We start from the raw sequence: 17,861 nt of genomic DNA, 5'->3' as shown, positions 1-17,861 counted from the left end.
TTTTTCAAGATAAGTGGGAGGAGTTGTATTTTGTCACCGCGGTAAGAGGTACTAGTTATTGCCTTATTTGCCGGCAGAAGATCGCTGTTATGAAGAAGTATATCAAGGGTTTGCACTTCGAAACAATGCACCGCGATAAATAAGATGCTTACCAGGGCAAAAGAAAAAAAATAAAAAGTTAAACCAGCATTTTGCAGAGAAAGAAGTTTTGCTGACAATTTGAAGCCCAATATCTAGGTCCTTGTTGAAAAACGCTGCCAGAACAAATAACTATGGCCTAAAATCAGCCTACATGTGTTTATATTTTATTGTGTTCTTATTTATTGTGAATTGCTGCCCTTGGGCATTTTACACGTCCTCATTTGGCCCTCAGAGCAATTTGAGTTTGAGACCCTTGTTCTAAACCAAAAAAAACACCCAACCTTTTGGTAAGGTTTCTAAATAAACAAAAAAACAATATTTAGAAAGAGGACTTAACGGATCAATTAAATTGTTCAAGTTACACCAAAACTGGTTAAAGTAGTCACCTGGAGGCATTTTGCCAGCAAAGCTCCAATGAACATGAACAGGGAAATCGCTCGCTCAATTGCGCCGTCTTGTGGAAGTGGCGCGGGGAAGAGCCCACAGGATCGCTGGACGTAGAAACCAGCTCGCTTTACTCCCTCGCCGATATCGATCTGTAAATGAAGTGGATACATCTGTTTCAGGAAGATCAGATACTCTTCATTATATTTCTATACTTGACATTTGAGGTGAAAAGTACTTTTTTGACTACAACTAATTGTTTTCACTCTACCAGGAAAAACTCTGTTGGCATCTGAATTGCAACCACTGGTTTAGTTCAAATTTTGATAGTTTGCCATCATTACGGCATACTTTGTTCTTTGAGTGAAACTTGTGTTCCGCGGCACACAGCTTAAGAACCAGTGGATTAAACAGTCTAGTATAGCGAGGTGAAAAGTAAGAACAATGACCGCCCAATGGGACGCTAATCACTTTTTTGCAGAATTGAAATTAACAAATTGGTTAAGATGTACAACTTTAATGTTCGTAAGCTTATACAAACCTATTTCCTTTAGCGCAGGAGTTCCCAATTTCCCAACCTTTTTTTCACTATGGCCCCTTTTTAAAATTTTGAGAAATCAATGGCCCCCTATTCTTTTTTCAACCTTTTGAACAAATTACGAAACGTCATTTTAATTTTTTGTAAATGCGTTATACAGTAACCGTTAGTTAAAATGTTAAAATGATATTAATACAACATACAATAAACATTAGAAAATTAAATAAAAAATTTAGAACATTAATTAGTAATAACATATTCAGTTAATGTGATGGTTGAGCTTGTTTTTGCTCTAATAATGTCTTAATTGCATATGTTTTAAATTTTTAAGGGGCCATGGCACCCAGTTTGGAAACCCCTGCTTTAGCGTTAAGTAAAAATAAACTGTAAGATGTAAACTGCTGTATCGGCTCAACGTAACTAAAAAAGCATTGGCGGTGGACTTCTTAAATTACGTCACGAGTACGTCACGTCTGAAAACTTACGTCACGCTGCTCGGGTTCGATGAAGAGGTCGTCAACGAGCCATATGCCGAGGTCCTTGCGCTGAAGTTCGGCAGCTACGAGCGAGTAAAACTCGAGGGTCGGTCCCAAACCGGTTCCCTCCTCTCCGATGAACTCAACCTTATAAAATACAATGTGTAAGGTTATCAACTGTTGCGAGAAACGCGTTTTGGTTATTTTAGAAAACGTTAATCCTTTTGAAAGAACCGCATCCAATTTTGGGATTGTATTAACCGATTCGATCAACGAAGAAGCGCAATGCGTTGGCGTTTCGATAAAGGATTTATATTAATTGTATTCTCTACCATGTGTTTGTGGTTTAGAGTGCTTCTATAATATCCTAAATTTTACTGTCATTAGAACCATACATCATAGTGTATACCAGTCACGTTTAAAACCTAAAATTGGATCTCTCGACGTGTTTTGAATATAATTCGACAACAAAACTGTATGAATGCTATGGTAAACACTACAACAAATAATAAAAATTCGTTTTACTACATTGAATTCTCAACAAATACCTTAAACTCGTTATAAAATAAATTTAAAGATTAAAAAAAACGTAGGGATTTTCATATGACTTCAAAGTCACAAATCTATTCAAAACAATCAAAGACATTTACAGCATTACCACCTAAACGGCACAAAAGTAACTTTTGCCAAACCTGAACTTGTCTAGTTGTGATTAAACCATTCACGAAAACAGTGCTAGCCAAGTGCGAGCCAAGTGCGAGATCACATAAACCGCAGCATTCCTTAAAACAAGGTTTATTCCGCCCAACTCTAGCACGGACTTCTTGTGCGCGTGGACGGTTCGGGCCAATGTAATTTGAATGACTTGAGGTAACTTAGTTCATTTTTTGTAAATGACTCGACTTTAAATGACTTACCTCGAGCACGGACTTCTTGTGCGCGTGTACGGTGAGCACGTTCATGGCCCACTCAAGCAGCTTGTTCTCGTCGCGAGGTACCTTGACCCTCTCGTGCCTGAGCCTTCCAAGTTGCAGCAGGTTGCCGTCCTCACGTCGACCTGTAGCAGCTGCCACAGCCACGGCGGTAAGACCGCTGTTACGGTTGCCATGTACTTGCTCAAACTGCTGCTCGGCGCGGTTTTGCAGCCACACTATCGACCTGCGCACGACACGGATAATTCACTTTTTTGTCATTTTTTTTAACGTTAAAAATGAATATTTTTTTGTTAATGTTATCTTCAATTATCTGAGGAAGCAAGAAAGTGAAAAAGCACCATTTTATCTTAATCAGGAAAACTGGAGCGCAAATCCTTCTCTATTTAAAGCAACACACTTTAAACACACCACAGGTGTAAAAGGAAAAAAAGTTTTTTTTAATTCCATGTAAAATTATATAACTAAGATATTATTATACTTTCTCTATAGTACATCTATTCTTTTTTAATCGGCAAAATATTTTTTTTTTACTTTTTAGCTTATGGGTTAATTTTGTTAAAACCCAGATTTTGATGTGTTGTCAAAAAAGTGATTTGGAAAAAGTGTTTTGATTTCAGGCAATAATGTTACTAAATGTCAATCAAGCAAAAAAATAAAGGGTCTGGTTTGAACATACAATAGACATTAGACATCTTCTATTAAATTTAAAATTGTTTTGACAAAAAGCAACTGTTCCAGTCAGAGTTTTAGAAAACAATAATGTCAAATGACCGTTTCTCACAAAAAGTCCTGTCTATATAAGACAGTGTACCAAAAATATATTTAAACACTTACCGAGCAGTCCCGTAGGCCGTACAAGCGAAGTATTTCTTCCGCGCATCAAAGGGAAAGAGAAATGGACATTTGCCGACCACAGATCCGCACCAGGGCGGTAGAGCGTCGCACGCAAGACAGAGGAAATCCTGGAAATTGGGTTTTAAATATTACATTGCTGATAAAGAGCGAAATATATCATGATTGCTTAAAAAAAGCTTTGACAAAACGTTTTATCACAACGACAACAAAATCTCTTTGGATAGAATAAATATTTCGTTATCAGTCGATCACGTGAAGGTCTTTTCAACGATAATCAAGATTTTTAAACTAAAACGTGATTTGCAGCTCAGTGGTTTTGCAAGTTTCTTACAATGCTCTCTATTTCTGCGAGGTTGACAGTTCTTCTGCGTCCTAATACAACCTACAACCATTCGGTTATTTCTACATTGTCGAAACTTGTGACTAGCACGGCAATTTGCTTTACCTCCGTTTGTTGATTCAGCTTGGTGGTAATCTTCTTGCTCACAAAGTCCTCATCCGAGAGAAGACCGACTCCCTCCTCTTTTTCCTCCTTAACTTTAGCATTCACGTCATCCGAACAATGCAGCTCTCTCATCCGATGAAGGACCTGCAGCAGCTGAAGTACGTCATCGATATCTCGTTCTAGGTCACCACGGTGGTCCCCCGTTGGGGCCTTGGGGCGGGGTCCGGACTTGGGGGTGCCGAAGCCCTTGGGGGTGGCACCGGGCATGTCACTGGGGGGTACTATCTGTGATGCGGGGGGAGGCGAACTGCGGGTGTGGACAGCGTAGAAATCCTGTGGAAACATTGTTAGGCATATTTAAGAAATATCCAATATTAAGTAAATGAAGAGCATTTATCCCAGTGGCATTGGCCTTACTATTTTTTGGGTAACCCGATCATTTTTTCTTGATTAGACTTGAATTTTATGTTTTAGTCTAAAAGTTTGTTCCACGAGCGTTGACCTTAACAATATTTTCGAGGTAACTGTTCGACTGTGAATTTGTTGTAAATAAACTACGTTTTAGTCTGACAGTTTAATTTATCCAACAAGCATTGGTCTTTACATTTTTCGGGGTAACCTGTGGATTCACATTTGTTCAAGCTCGAATTTGGTGTAAATCAACATGTTTTAATCTAAAATTTTAATATATTTAACGGGTGTTGGCCATAACATTATTTTTCTTGGTAACTTGTGAATTTTCTCTTGTTCGGACTTGAACTTGGTGTAAATCAACTATATTTTTTACTGATCGGTGAAAACAAGGCAAACGTGCTAATAATGTAAATATTATGGCTGATTTAGTTGTTTCTACTACGCGTAAACCCAAATACAAGAGACATAAACAAATCTTAACAACAACAAATCTAGAACAACAGGCAGTTTATGAAAATACAAAAAAAAAAAAACGAAAGTCAAACTAAAAAGCTATGCAACCAAAATCATATTAAAAAACAGAACAAGAATATTAACCGTGAAGGCGTCGAGTAGGTAGGCGTGGCTGCAGGGCCGCGCCCCCTTTTTGGGCGATGCGACGAGCTGCCATTTTGCGAGGAATTCCTCGGAGCCTTGCTTGCGCAAGAAGTCGGCCATCTTGATTTTGGGCAGACGATCAGTCCCCAAATGCTTGGCCACGTATTGCGGCGTCCAGTGCTTAAGTTTCTGCGCGAAATCGACAAGGTTTTAAAAGCGCTGTCTGATAGTATTGACAGTGCTGAAATGACTAAAATCAATTACTTGGCTTCAGTGCACTTAAGTTACTGTTTTCAAATGAATTGACTTACTACGTCTTTCGGACAAATGACTTGTTTTAAAAAAAGTGTTTTCATTAAGCATTATTGTTGTAAAATTGTTCATTTGTCTCAAATGTGTGTAATGTGCATGTAAAACAAGAAGCTTGCTTTATGTTGCATTTTATGTTTTTTTTTACCAAGTTTAATAGTTTAACGTTTAATTTTAATGACAAGGACCTGACTGGGAATGGAATTCACCGAACTATGATTTGGCTGGGACTTGATTTGTCATCAGTCAAGTTTTTTGCCAAATGACTTGACTGGGACTTAAATCTTTTTAAAATGACTTGTTTACAACACTGCCTATAGAAGCTGGATGATTTGACGTTTTTAGTTTGGTGTGAATACAACGTGAGCCATCGGTAGGCCAACAAAATCGGTTAGCTCATTTAGGGATTTGCGTAGAAGCACCCTAAGGCAGTGAGATTTAAACTTACTCGGTCATACTGAGGCCAAGTTTTCGCCTAGGAACTTAAATACTTACTGCTGAAATTGCTTCTTTCTTGTCATTCTTCTCTTCACAGTAAACGATTCTAGAAACAAAATATAATACAAATTTATTACCTGTATCGATGGGGTTCAAGCAATTGGCAAAGTGAATAAAGCGTTGTCGTACATACAAGGTTATTTATATTTGTTATATACAGATTGACATAGAAAAAATCAATTACTTTAATTTGCCACAGGAGATTGTTGCCAAGATTAAAATGAGGCTGAAACATAAATTTTGGTGTTGTCGTACAAATATATACTAAGTTTTTGTATTTGTTTTGCAGATTTTTCGGGATTATTATCCCGCAAGCTGTACATCATATTTTCTTCTAATTTTTTTCATATTTAACATATTCCACCATTCAACGAACAACAACCACCGACATCCACAAAAAAGCATTTCCGCCAAAAAAGAGTACAACACTTAAAACAAATAAAGCACCAAAGGCTTAAAACAACAAACTTACGTGTAAGTTGGATCCCAAATCTTGCGCAGCTTGTTCGGCTTGCTACTGCCGCTAGTGGCGATGTGGAGCTTTTGCACGCACTGGAAAGCCGTGACGTCAGGAGGGAAGGGGACCTCGACGGGGGTGTTTCCATCCTCGCCCGCCGCTCCTCGGATGAAGAGCTTGAGGCGCTTGGCTGGAGTAGAGGAAGAGGCGGAGTGGCCGAGACGACGCTTCTCAGAGAGGAGCTGGGATTCTGGAGTACCTAAAGAAGAAATTTGGAAGTTGTCAGGCTTAATTGGCCCAAGTGTCGTTTAGTAATTTTTTTTTTGCTTTCCAGTGTTTATTTTAAATTCGAAACTTGCGTCAAGTATGAAAATCAGAGACTGCTAACCTATGGTACACGTAACTGTATTGACAAACAAGACTTTTACACGAACATTTAAATACTGTTGTCCTATTTTTTCGTAAAAGTTTTGCTCTTTTTTGTCTTTGTTGTTTTAAAAGGTTTTAATAAACTGACAGAGAGGCATCGTCCGTTGTGCAGATCAACATGAAACTACTTTCTTACAGTTTAAGACTAAGAGATACTTTAAGAGAAACAAGGAATTATAAACGTTTAACAACATATATCAAGAAAAGTAGTCGAAAAAACAAGCAAGAATTTTAATCAAACATTTAAACATTGTTTGCCTGAATATGTTTCTTTTCTTACTGTATTTTTTTAGTTTGTTGAACAGAAACTTTTTGTGAAAAACTTTAATACGTAAAATTACTTTTACAATTCCAAAGTGAATTATAACCTAAAATAAAATATAAGATCAGCAACGCAATAAAACAGCATACCATTGCGAGATCATCAAATCCATATCACCCACCCAACTCTTCAAAACGTATATATATTTTTCACCAAACTCTTCATAAAAAATGTTTTTCACCCAAATTCTAAATAATTTAGAACATATTCTCCCCCCAAAACAAAACTTGTTTTCAAATAATTTTTAACAAATTCCCCAAAAAATAAATTTTTAACCAAAATTTTAATTAGTTTTTACCAAATTTTCCCCAAAATACAATTTTTTACCAAAATTCCCCCCAAAATAAAATTTTTCACCAAAATTCAAAATGTTTTTTTACCAAATTCCAAAGGAAAATCCAAAATAGACGTCTCACCTGGCGAGGGGATCTCAAGGTCTACAGTCTGCTGTAGGTTCATCCTTCCAGGACGCGGATCAAAAGCCGGGATGAGGGCGGGAAGATGTCGCTTGATGGTGTGCTCGTCATCCCATCCCTTGCTCCCTCCTGATCCTCCGGAAGAGGAGGAGGAGCTGTTGTTCTTCTTTCCCACCAGCTCTACTCCGAGGAGCGCGGCAGTGGAGGCGAGGTCGTTCTCGCACATCTCCTCGTTCTCGTCGTCGTGCATCTGAGGAAGCACGGAGGAGTTGGACGGATGTCACGCGTCCAAAATTGCACGTAAGGTCGTCATAATTTTTAGTCCGAGACAGCGCGATTATATCAATGGCCGCTTGTGACGTCATCACGTGTTATTTCGCGCCGAGATTGCGAGTGAAGTTTTTCAACCGTTTGGTTTATCGTTTGATAAAGAAAAACTTAGTTGATACAAAAAGTTAATATATAAAAGTATACAAAAGTATTTTTCATAACAAAACACAGCAGGTGTTTCAAAATCTCTGCACTGAATGAAACTGACATTTAAGAAACACAGGTCTTTCGTTTTCGTAATGGCACAGTGCAATTAACAAACTGTCGAAAAAAGTTTTTTTAAGCTATATAAACTTTTACAAAAACATTTTGTGCTTAAAAAACGTAAAAAAATACACCAGTTACATCTCAAACGATCTGTATACAAATTTCAAAACCGTCGTAGCTTAGCTGCAAACAGCAGTAATTATGTATAAACGCACAACGGGCCATCTCACCATTACGTCTTCAAACTCATCGTCATCTTCGTTTTCATCATCCATGTTTTCATCTTCAAACTCGGCCAGGATCGCCGATGTTGGATCGCAGCTGGGAAGGTCGTTCACCAAGCAGCGCAGGAAGTCTGCGCACAAGGACAATGGTCATTGTTACGTGTTGTCGCGTAATAGACGACCAAGCGTGATTTGAAAATCGCCGATAAACGTTGGTTTCGAAAGTAAGCAACTCATTTTCACCTGTGGCTTGACTAAGCAGACAACTAAAAGGGATTACAAGTGGCTTGAGTCGCCAGATTTTGAAATACAAGTTTGTAAAGCTTACGACTGGCTGAGCAACTTAAAAACAAGGATTACTTGCGTACCTTTACAAAAGCTATAGAAAATGTACTGGTTGTAATGCCAATCTAAGTAGGTGAATCTCATAATTACCTTAAGTGACTTTGCTTGAGTTTACAAAGAAGCAATTGCCCATAATTGCATTATCATTGGGATATGCCGAATGTGCTCATTTAATATTAAAAAGAGTCATAAAGGGTGAAATGGGTTTGAAAACTGGTTCAAAGCACCAGCAGCTGCACAATGCTAATCTTTTTTGCTTTTAGGCAATCGTCAAACATTCTCAGTTCATCCATAGTCATTTGACATTCACCCAGACAATACGAAAAAATGGCCTGCATCTCAAAAAGTTTGCCACTCCTCTTAGAGGGCATGTGGTGACGTGAAATAGCTCCATAATCAGCATTATTATCAAGACAAAACCAAGAAAAAATCACCTGCGTCGCTGTCACTGGTAGAGTTGGCAGACAGAGCTTGGGTGAGCGCTTGTAGCACGGAACTGCTACTGACCACCGAAGGCTGGGCTGAGGACGGTTCAATACTTCCGCCTGTCACAGTTACAGGGCTCGACAGGTTCGGGACGCTCTGTGCTGTTGTTAGTGGGAGAGAAGCTGTGGAAAAAATAAGACTGGTTGTCAGGTTTTTTAGGCTTGACAAGAGGCAAAGAGGCGTAAGTCAGTTGGACACAGCAAATTTGAGTAGCAGCGCATAGCTTACCCATAACAATAGAACTATGTGTTTTTTTTCTTTTTCTTTGTTTTTTTTTCAGCGGGGAGGCTACGGTGTAGAAAAACATTGCGAGCTTTTGAGCTGCGGATACTTCACTAAACCAGGAAAATGTTTATTTACACAAACTTCCACTCGACTGATCAACAAGTAACGCTGGAATTTTTTTATTGGTGCAATTCATTACCTTAATCGAATTCGATAAAATAAACGAAATTGCGACAAAATTAAATTTCGATTCTTCAGATACCTTATAATAGGAGGAATTGTCGCAGATGACTATTGACAATAACAAAATTGTTCACCGATTATTCAAGTACATCGACTACTGTACTGACTATGACGTGGTTGAAACATTTTATTCATCAAAAATCGTTACAATCCACAGTTTCAAAATAACGTTATTTTATGCATAGCATATATTTTGCCGTCGCGAGGAAGCAAACCTAAATTACCTGAAAAGTGATTTAACGTTATCCGCGCCAAAAGTGGCTTACACTTGATGACGTCATCAACACTAACCTGACGCGTCGGTTGCGTCACGCGCGAGGGGTGAGGGGTCCCCGCCCTGCCCCAGTTCGTTAACGTCGAGCATGGCTGGGGCTCGGGTCATGCTGTGAATAAAGCTCTCCATCATCTGCGATGCTTCTTGGGACGAAGAGAGGTTTGGGACGCTAACGCTGGCGCTGACCTGGGAATAATGGATGTAAGTGGGAAGTTTCTAAGCTTTTAAGGCAGCAAATTGGTTCGGAATGGTTCCTATTGTAAGTTGAAAATTGTTTAAATTAGACAAAAAAAGGAATTATCGAAAAATTGGTTGCAATTGGACTTGATTTTTTGTTTTATAAAAATCGGTTTTGACCTATTAGAAATACATTGATTTAAACAACAAATTTTTGTTTGGAATACTGTATTAGTGTCTTAGCGCCGTCAAACACACGTTTTTGATGTTTACTGACTACCGGTCGAACACAAAACAGGTAATTTTTCGGGTTAGTGCAAAACTCATAGCAATGCTTATAGTTGATATTTATGTCATTTTAAATTAACAAACTACTATAAAAATACTCAACAAAAACAAGACGCCCGTTATTTTAGAAAAAATGTTGCGTCAACAGTTAATATACAACATAACAACGTAATAATAATCGCAGAAAATTAACAATTAAAAACGTCGAAATAGGAAATAGGATAATTGCAAATTATAAGCGAAACAAGACCGCAAATACTGACAATTGTCCAAATCAGAAATACACGCTTCTATAAAGCAAAAACGGTAAAAAAGTTCAAGCGGATAAATAAAAATAACCTAATGCGATAAATAAACCAGACTTGGGTTGTTAATTCTGCCGGATCGCGTATAACATAATATTGCTCTAATATAGATATAATACAGTTAGAATGTCGTTGAATATAATTTTGTAAACGATTTATGTGCGCTGTTAATCAATTTCGACTTAAAATAATTTTGACAAAAATTTTCACTTTTTCAGAAAAAGTAAACTTTATGTAACCAGCAACTTACAGGTTCTCCAGCTGGCATGAGCAGGTGGTTACCGTCGTTGTTGTTTCCGTTTCTGTGAGCTGAAGACGAACCGCTGGACGGACGGGGGGAGAACTTCTAACATGAAATAAAACGAAAAAACGGGGTTTAGAAAGAAACACCCTTTTCTCTAATGTTTTTTTTTAGTTCAAAGCAGTTTAAAACCATTTTTCGAAGAACTTGAGATCAACCTTTTATACGTTTAAAGTACAAATTCTGTAAAAGTCAAGTTATGTTAAAAAACTATTAAGTTTCAGTACACCTGATGTGAACAACAATCAAAACATTGACAACACCAACATATTAAACTACTGAACTGTTTAAAACAACACTATAATTCGACGCAGTACAATATTTTTCGTAGCAAAAAATCAAAACCGAAATGATAAAGAGCAAGCAAATTTACTCATCCAAAATTACTCGAAAATGCTGACTTAAAAATTAAATCCTTCGGTAAATAACTTCACTAAATCGTTGCGAGGTTGAATCATACGCGAACTCTGGCCAATAGGTTACCTTATCAACTTCACCATGGGCAACCGACTCCAGCGAGACGCTCTTCTGGTTGGGAGGAGGAACCGGCGCCGGGGTCTTGGGTTCCGCCTTGCCGTTGCCAGGGGCCTGTGGGGCCAGATGGGGTTCCGGGGCGGCCGGGGGGTCGTTCCTGCCCGCCGCTCCCAGAAACATCTGGACCTGGAGCATGTCGAGCTCACAGAGGGAGTCGGAGGCCGGAAGCGATTCGGAAGAGGAGTTGGTGGAGGTCACGCTCGGAGCCGAGGACTTTCTGGAGGAGGAAAAAGCAGGAGGAGTTAAGGTTAAGTCGAACAGGGGGGAGTTTTAAAAAGAAAACTGCGTCCAAACTCCGAACTGTTAACACTATCTTGTAAAATTGTTCTTCCGGCAAAATTTTAAGTAATGACGTTTCGACCATCTAGTCGGGCAAGCTCATTCAGGGCAATTTAATTGCAATTATAGGCGAAAACCACGAGGCGCGAAAAAACGGGATAAACCCCAGATCAGAGCTTTTCAATCTTTAAAATTTCCATCCGCACGTTTTTATTTCGGAAAATTTCCATCCGCACGAAACAGGCACAGTAAGTTTGCAAACTTTAGTTTTATTTGTGAAAGTACTTCATTACTGTATTACACATAATAAAATCTAATAACATGTAGCATTTTCATCCGCAAGTTATCCGTACGACGTTTGTCATCCGCATTACAATTTATTTCATCCGCACAAGTGCGTACCATCCCACGGGTTGAAAAGCACTGCCCCAGATAAACGGACAGTGCGAAAAAACGAGGCGGCAACTTTTCTAAAGCCCGTTACTGCACTGAACATGATATGCAGGTGCCAGAAAAGTCTCTAGCTTAATACTAACATTATACAATAGAGCAGCGCATCCAGTGGCCACGCGCAGCTCTATTAAATGAGCTGTTAACTTTTTAGGTTATTTTAATTGAAAAAAGATTTAATATGCTCGTTTTTATGCGACAAGTATAGCAATATATATTTCTATTTTTTGTCTATATTGTGTTTAGCAGTAAAATTATAAGCACTGTTAAGTGTAAAAAATGGACGCTTTTACACTAACAGTAAACAAATGTGTTGTCCTTCTTAATTTTTTGCCGCCACGCATTTAATTGGGGTATTATAGTTTCTAACATAAATCTCAGATTCAAATTGGCAGCAACAAATAATTACTATGATTTGGATACAAGAAGACAAAGCTGTTTTGAAAAAAATATGCAATAGTCAATGGTGTTTAAAAATGACTGAACTGGTAACTGAAAAAATAGCCTTATGACAAAAAAAAATAGAATTAAAATCGTACTTGAGATTGGACCTCGCGTCAGAACGTTTGTCGCCATCACGTGACACATCGGACAGTGATCTGCTGATCTGAGATTCAACCTTGGACGAACTTGTAGGTCGCCTGACGCTCGGAAGTACAACCGACTCCTGCAGTAAAGGCAAGTTATGTGAGTAGGAGCTTCAATGCAAATGATTTACTCAATGTAGGTTGTATACTGTATTACAATTTGCCCTCCATTTTTTTTCATGTTTGGAAATATAACTTCCAACCTTTATACCTTTCCAAAGATAAAGATGTCAATAAAATTTATCTGAATGGTAATAATTCGGTAAGATCTCAAATATGGAACCAGACAATTCATTCTTATTCTTAAAGCCCAATTTATTTCACACAGAACGATAAAAATCTAACAATTCATTTTTTAATTAAAAAAACCTACACAATCAAACCGACCTGAAATTAAAAAAATCACATCTTAGATATTTTGTCATTTAATAATAATGACAAAAAAATCAAAGGTATTTTGTATGAGATTAGAGTCCCCTTTTAAGTCGATGATGCTCAGTTGCAAAATGGTTTAGAAACAAACAATTAAGTTTATTATGCAACGATAATTCTCTTCAGAAATTAAGAAACTTAAAAAAAAATACTATCAGTACAAAACTTACTCCAGAATAAAGCTTTCGAATGCGTCTTCTCACGAACGCCGGCTCCACGCTCTGGTAGGATCCAAGACGACAGGTCCTCCCGTCCAGCAGCTCCGGACTCTTGCTCCCGGCGTCCTGATCCGACAGCTTGCCGGTGTCCTCGAGTCCTCCGATGGATGAAGACGAGGAACTGGAAGGACTTCTCAGCGACTCCTCAAACTCCCGGAGCGGAGGTGGGTCCGCTGAAAGATCCTTTGCGGTGGAAGAAGCGGAAGAAGACTTCGAAGCAGATTTGGAGGACTTTTTAGCCTCCAGACTGGATCGGAAGGCACGGACCATGGAGAGGACGCTCCTCTGCGGCTTGGAGGACTCGTTGTTCTCGCGGTTCTCGTGTGCGCCGCTCCTGGTGCTCTGCTCGTTGTTTCGGTTGTTGTGGTTGCGCTGGTTGACGCGGTAGTTGCGGTAAGCGCCGAGCGAACTCTCCGAAGTGCGACGGGCGGCCAGGTACTGAGAGCAAGTGTTTTTTAAGAACTTGGAAAATAGCAAATGCATTTGGCCATATTTTAAGGTCGAAGCTACAGTTAACAGTCGCCCAGGGATCCATACTTATTTTTAGTTTGTAGGCTTACGCTTTAAACACTAAACGAGATACAAAATATGCAGACAGTCGTCGAAGGTGTGATAAAACGTATTGTACTGCGAACAAAGATTTGTAAAAAAACGTTCATAGTAAAAAACGTAGCACAGTAAAAACGTAGTTTGGTTATTGAACAGTGTTTTTACGAGCTGACCAGGACCCCAATTACCTTAATGTCTATCCAATTTGAAAAGTTAACTCCCTAAGAAAATTATTTTTCAAGCACCCCTTAAAATGAAGTTAATTGGTAATAATTTGAATCAACTATAAAGAAAAAAAAATTCTTCAGTTGGTAAACTATTTTGATCGCTAATCATCCGAAATTCAGATCAACTTTGTATCCAGATAGACTACCGATACCACCATGGTATCGGAAAAATACCAATATTACGACATGGTTTTCGCTGTGCAAGCCAGAAGTTATCAGACATTACTTGTAAAAAAAAACGAAAAACGTGAAAGGTGTAAAAAAACGAAAAAAGTGTTAAATCCTAAAAAACGAGGGAAATGCACAGCCTTATGTTAGACCTATCACCAGGGTTGCCATACCGTGCTTATTTCTAAGATTTGTGCTTATTTTTGATCGCAGTGTCTTAGAAAATCCTAATGTGCTTATTTCTAAGAAACGTGCTTATTTTTGAACTGTATGCTTAGTTTGTCTAATTTTAGAATTTATTAAGCCTTAATATAGGCCTGCTGTTTACTGTATAAATTTTGTAAACCCTGGTCAAATACGTCACGGAAGTTTCGCCAATTCAACCAAGTAAAGTATTTTTTTAGCTTTGTGCGATTAAGCTGCTTTAAGGTTCATTTGGCGCAGAGAGAAGTGTTTTTGACAGTATCGTATTTGGGTGCCTCCTCCTAACGAAATCCTGGACCGCCCCGAGTTATCAAAAGCGTGCTTATTTTTTTAAGTATCGTGCTTATTTTTTGGTCTTAGCAGATGGTAACCCTGCCTATCACACTAACGTTAGTCACAAAACAGTCAAAAAGTTTTATCGCAGCACATACTTGCTCGTATCGCTGATGTCGGCCAGAATGGTGGAACCGGTTGTTACGCATGAGTGAAGAAAGGACCCCGTGACGTGACGAGGGTGGGGTCGGAGCCGGGGCATCCCCGTCACCCCTGGGGGCAGCCGCCTCGTCCTTGGGAGCCAACTTGAGGTCATACTTGCCGTCGGCGCCCATCCGGTAAAGGTTAGAGACGCCGTTGTCCCAAGTTACGTCAATCCAACCTGGACATATTTTACAATTAAAATATTTAGTTGTTTTAAAGTTGGGTAAGGTAGTTTTGTTATTTGTTGATAAACAAAGAAGTCAATTTTTTACCTATTTTTTGTTTTCTATATTTATATATAATTAATTTGAATTATATATTATTGTTTTCTTTTCTGACATTACCTAATTTTTGTTTTCTACTAGAATGGTTCGAACATGGCAGTTTTAAACTTTATACTTCATCATTTTTTAAAGAGTGCAGCACAAACCGCAGGCGATTAAAAAGAGAAATTTTAATTTTTCGACCTATAGGCTTTTTATTTATCACACGATGTTGCCTACAAAGTGTTTTTTATAACACCACAATAAACAGTGTTGAACTATATGTCAAACTCAGTCACTACTTCGAATGCAGTTTTATTTTAACATGTTAGATTACGAACACAAGGAGAAATCAGCCTACTTTGTCTACTACAGTAAGTACCAAAATAAATGTATTCAATAAGCGGTCCCCTGTTCAACCCCCTGTCTTTTTTATAGATTGGATCGAAGATTATTAAGTAATGTCGACTTGCAACTACGAAACCATATACTTTCCCTTCGAAGAAGCTTTCATGTATCAAGTTAATACAAGTCAAACTCTATACCTTACTTGCAATCGCAGGTACCCCTTAAATACATAAAAACTTTAACACAATACTAAATGTACGTAAAACACATTGCAATCAAGTTGATAATAATGGGGCGCCTTTCGGCCCACCAATGTCGGCATTGCATTAAAAGGGCGAGTAAAGGAACGGTGGGAACAAAAACAAGAAGAGCAAAAGCAACAACTCACCGTTGACGACGGAAGCGTTTACAGTTCCGGGGGTTTTCCCGTCCTGGTTTCTCCACTTCCAGTCCGGACCTCTGACCACCCTCGCCCCCGGCGCCATTTGCTTCAGGGCCTTAAAATAGAAAAAAGAGTTTTTAAATGCGATTGGTTAGAAGGTTGCTGTTTACGTAACGTTTGAAAAAAGCACTTGTTTGGTATAATTTATTAAAGAGTTTTCGAAAAACTGATTTGGCGTCAAGTTTGCTTGAACTTTCAATTTAGATCAGCAGTGGTAATTATTTATTTTAGGAAATAGGAATAGAGGGAAGGAACAAACGATTTAAAAATATCAATCACTTCTTTTACTGGACTCGTTTTGTTAACCGTGAGAGATATTGTTATCATACAAAAAGAGCTTTTGAAAACTAGATTCATACATTACATATAAGTGTAAAACAAATACGATCTTGCCCTTCTGAAGTCGTTTTTAACAACGATAACGGCTGTTTTTATTAAAGCTTTACAAACTCTTTAAAACCATACAAAATCAGTCACCTTAAACACAAATATAAAATCTGCTGCCTTTTCGGCTCTACGTTCAAAGCAAATCCGCAACCAATAAAATAAAAAAACGGACCTATTTTATCGAAATTCAATACGTCATACACTTTCCTCGTGACGTCATACACTTTCTGCGTGACGTCATACACTTTCTGCGTGACGTCATACACTTTTCTCGTGACGTCACTAACCTGCGACTTGAGCAGTTTCCTCTGCTTGCGGTGACTGGTGCCTGGCAGGTCGTCGCACGCGCCAGTGACGGTTCCGTACAGCTCAAAGCCCGAGGTGGAAAGGTAGGACATCTGCTTGCTCGAGTTCTTGCCGTTCTGCTGCAGACGAAAGTGACGCCAGCCGCGCGACTCGCCGTTCTGGGCTGGAATTGGCCAAGATGCCGTCGACCTGCAGCAAGGCACGGGTAAGTTATACGTTGAGTTGCAGTCGGTGCATAGCAGGGAAGGGGTTCTTAAACCCCTTGGAGGTCCGTGAACTAAATTTAAGGGTCCATGAATTTAAGGGTCCAAACTGAAATATTAGTGTATAGTTAAGAAGTAATCAATTTTTCAAAGAAAAGAGTTTAATTAAAAATAAAACGTTTTAGCACTGAATGTGTTTAGGCTATATTAACACTTTCACATTTTTTAGACCAAAATCAGCATATCTCTGAAGTCTATTTGTATTGTCAGTTGTGACGTCATTTTATGATGATATTTTTGAAAATGTTTTGCCCTGCCGTGGTCTACGCGAAGCCAAAAATTTTTTTTAGGAAAACACGGTAAAAAAAGTTTAAGACCCCTGGTACATAGTATAGGTCCATAAACAACACACCTAAACAGTTATACAGTGAATAGCTATTGAGGTGTGTTGTTTGCAGATGACCTGCGCGTCGTTCTTGGTGTTTTAAAGTGTATTTTTACTTCTGGAAGTGTTTTTGTGTTTTTTCTTTGAAAAACAAAACGGTTGAGCTCTTTGTTTTTAACGTTGGCTTTGACCGCTTTCACTTTATTGATCTACCAACAACACTAGTACTTAAGCTTTTCTGCACACTTGTATATTTTTTTAGGGGTATTTCTGAAGGAAATGAATTATTATGTTTCTTTATTGCATTTTTCGTTTTGTTTTATTCCGCTTTTTTGTTTTTTATTGTGTGTTTTTTTTTTCGTTTTACGTGATTTTCACACATTGCTTAATATTTTATTTTCTACTGTAAGCAAGTGGATTTTGTCTAGTTTGCCCAATAGCAACCCTTGAGAACTTTTAAAAGAATTTTAAGAAGAGTCTCGAACAAATTTTACGGCAGTTGTTTTCTATTTTAACATTCAGTCGATATAAATGCCATTTGTTAGCCAGCTTCCTAAAATCAGCCTTAAATAAGCAACACATTAACTAAAAACAAAGTTCGCTCTCCTATCCAAGCGCCGACATTTAAACAAGCAGCAACGACAGAAGAATCAACGCAGCGGCGGCTTTCGTCACACAACTTTACAATGCTCCTAATCTATGAGGTCCATATCAATATTGTAAGTTTATAACACGACGTGACGCAAAGGTTTTGGCTAAGACGAGTAGGTGCAGATTAAAA

General features: G+C 38.5%; 1 protein-coding gene across 1 annotated transcript in view; it reads right to left on the bottom strand.

Annotated features, from left to right (window-relative positions):
• LOC146139564 (E3 ubiquitin-protein ligase HECTD1-like) overlaps window positions 1–17,861 on the bottom strand; it is a 48,618-nt gene that overhangs the window by 8,185 nt on the left and 22,572 nt on the right. The window contains exons 23-41 of the mRNA XM_083391409.1: window positions 16,474–16,681; window positions 15,746–15,854; window positions 14,701–14,924; window positions 13,074–13,559; window positions 12,424–12,551; window positions 11,105–11,372; window positions 10,571–10,666; window positions 9,568–9,736; window positions 8,757–8,930; window positions 7,984–8,108; window positions 7,217–7,466; window positions 6,065–6,308; window positions 5,590–5,638; window positions 4,786–4,974; window positions 3,775–4,107; window positions 3,309–3,436; window positions 2,457–2,697; window positions 1,549–1,686; window positions 528–677 (exon numbers count right to left, since the gene is read on the bottom strand). Of these exons, the coding sequence (XP_083247535.1) occupies window positions 528–677; window positions 1,549–1,686; window positions 2,457–2,697; window positions 3,309–3,436; window positions 3,775–4,107; window positions 4,786–4,974; window positions 5,590–5,638; window positions 6,065–6,308; window positions 7,217–7,466; window positions 7,984–8,108; window positions 8,757–8,930; window positions 9,568–9,736; window positions 10,571–10,666; window positions 11,105–11,372; window positions 12,424–12,551; window positions 13,074–13,559; window positions 14,701–14,924; window positions 15,746–15,854; window positions 16,474–16,681 (3,709 nt within the window). The remainder of the gene's footprint in view (window positions 1–527; window positions 678–1,548; window positions 1,687–2,456; window positions 2,698–3,308; window positions 3,437–3,774; window positions 4,108–4,785; window positions 4,975–5,589; window positions 5,639–6,064; window positions 6,309–7,216; window positions 7,467–7,983; window positions 8,109–8,756; window positions 8,931–9,567; window positions 9,737–10,570; window positions 10,667–11,104; window positions 11,373–12,423; window positions 12,552–13,073; window positions 13,560–14,700; window positions 14,925–15,745; window positions 15,855–16,473; window positions 16,682–17,861) is intronic.

Source organism: Ascidiella aspersa, chromosome 6 (genome assembly GCF_963924565.1).
Source record: "Ascidiella aspersa chromosome 6, kaAscAspe10.2, whole genome shotgun sequence".
Taxonomy (NCBI): Eukaryota; Metazoa; Chordata; class Ascidiacea; order Phlebobranchia; family Ascidiidae; genus Ascidiella; species Ascidiella aspersa.
This window is presented reverse-complemented; position numbering and strand designations above follow the sequence as displayed.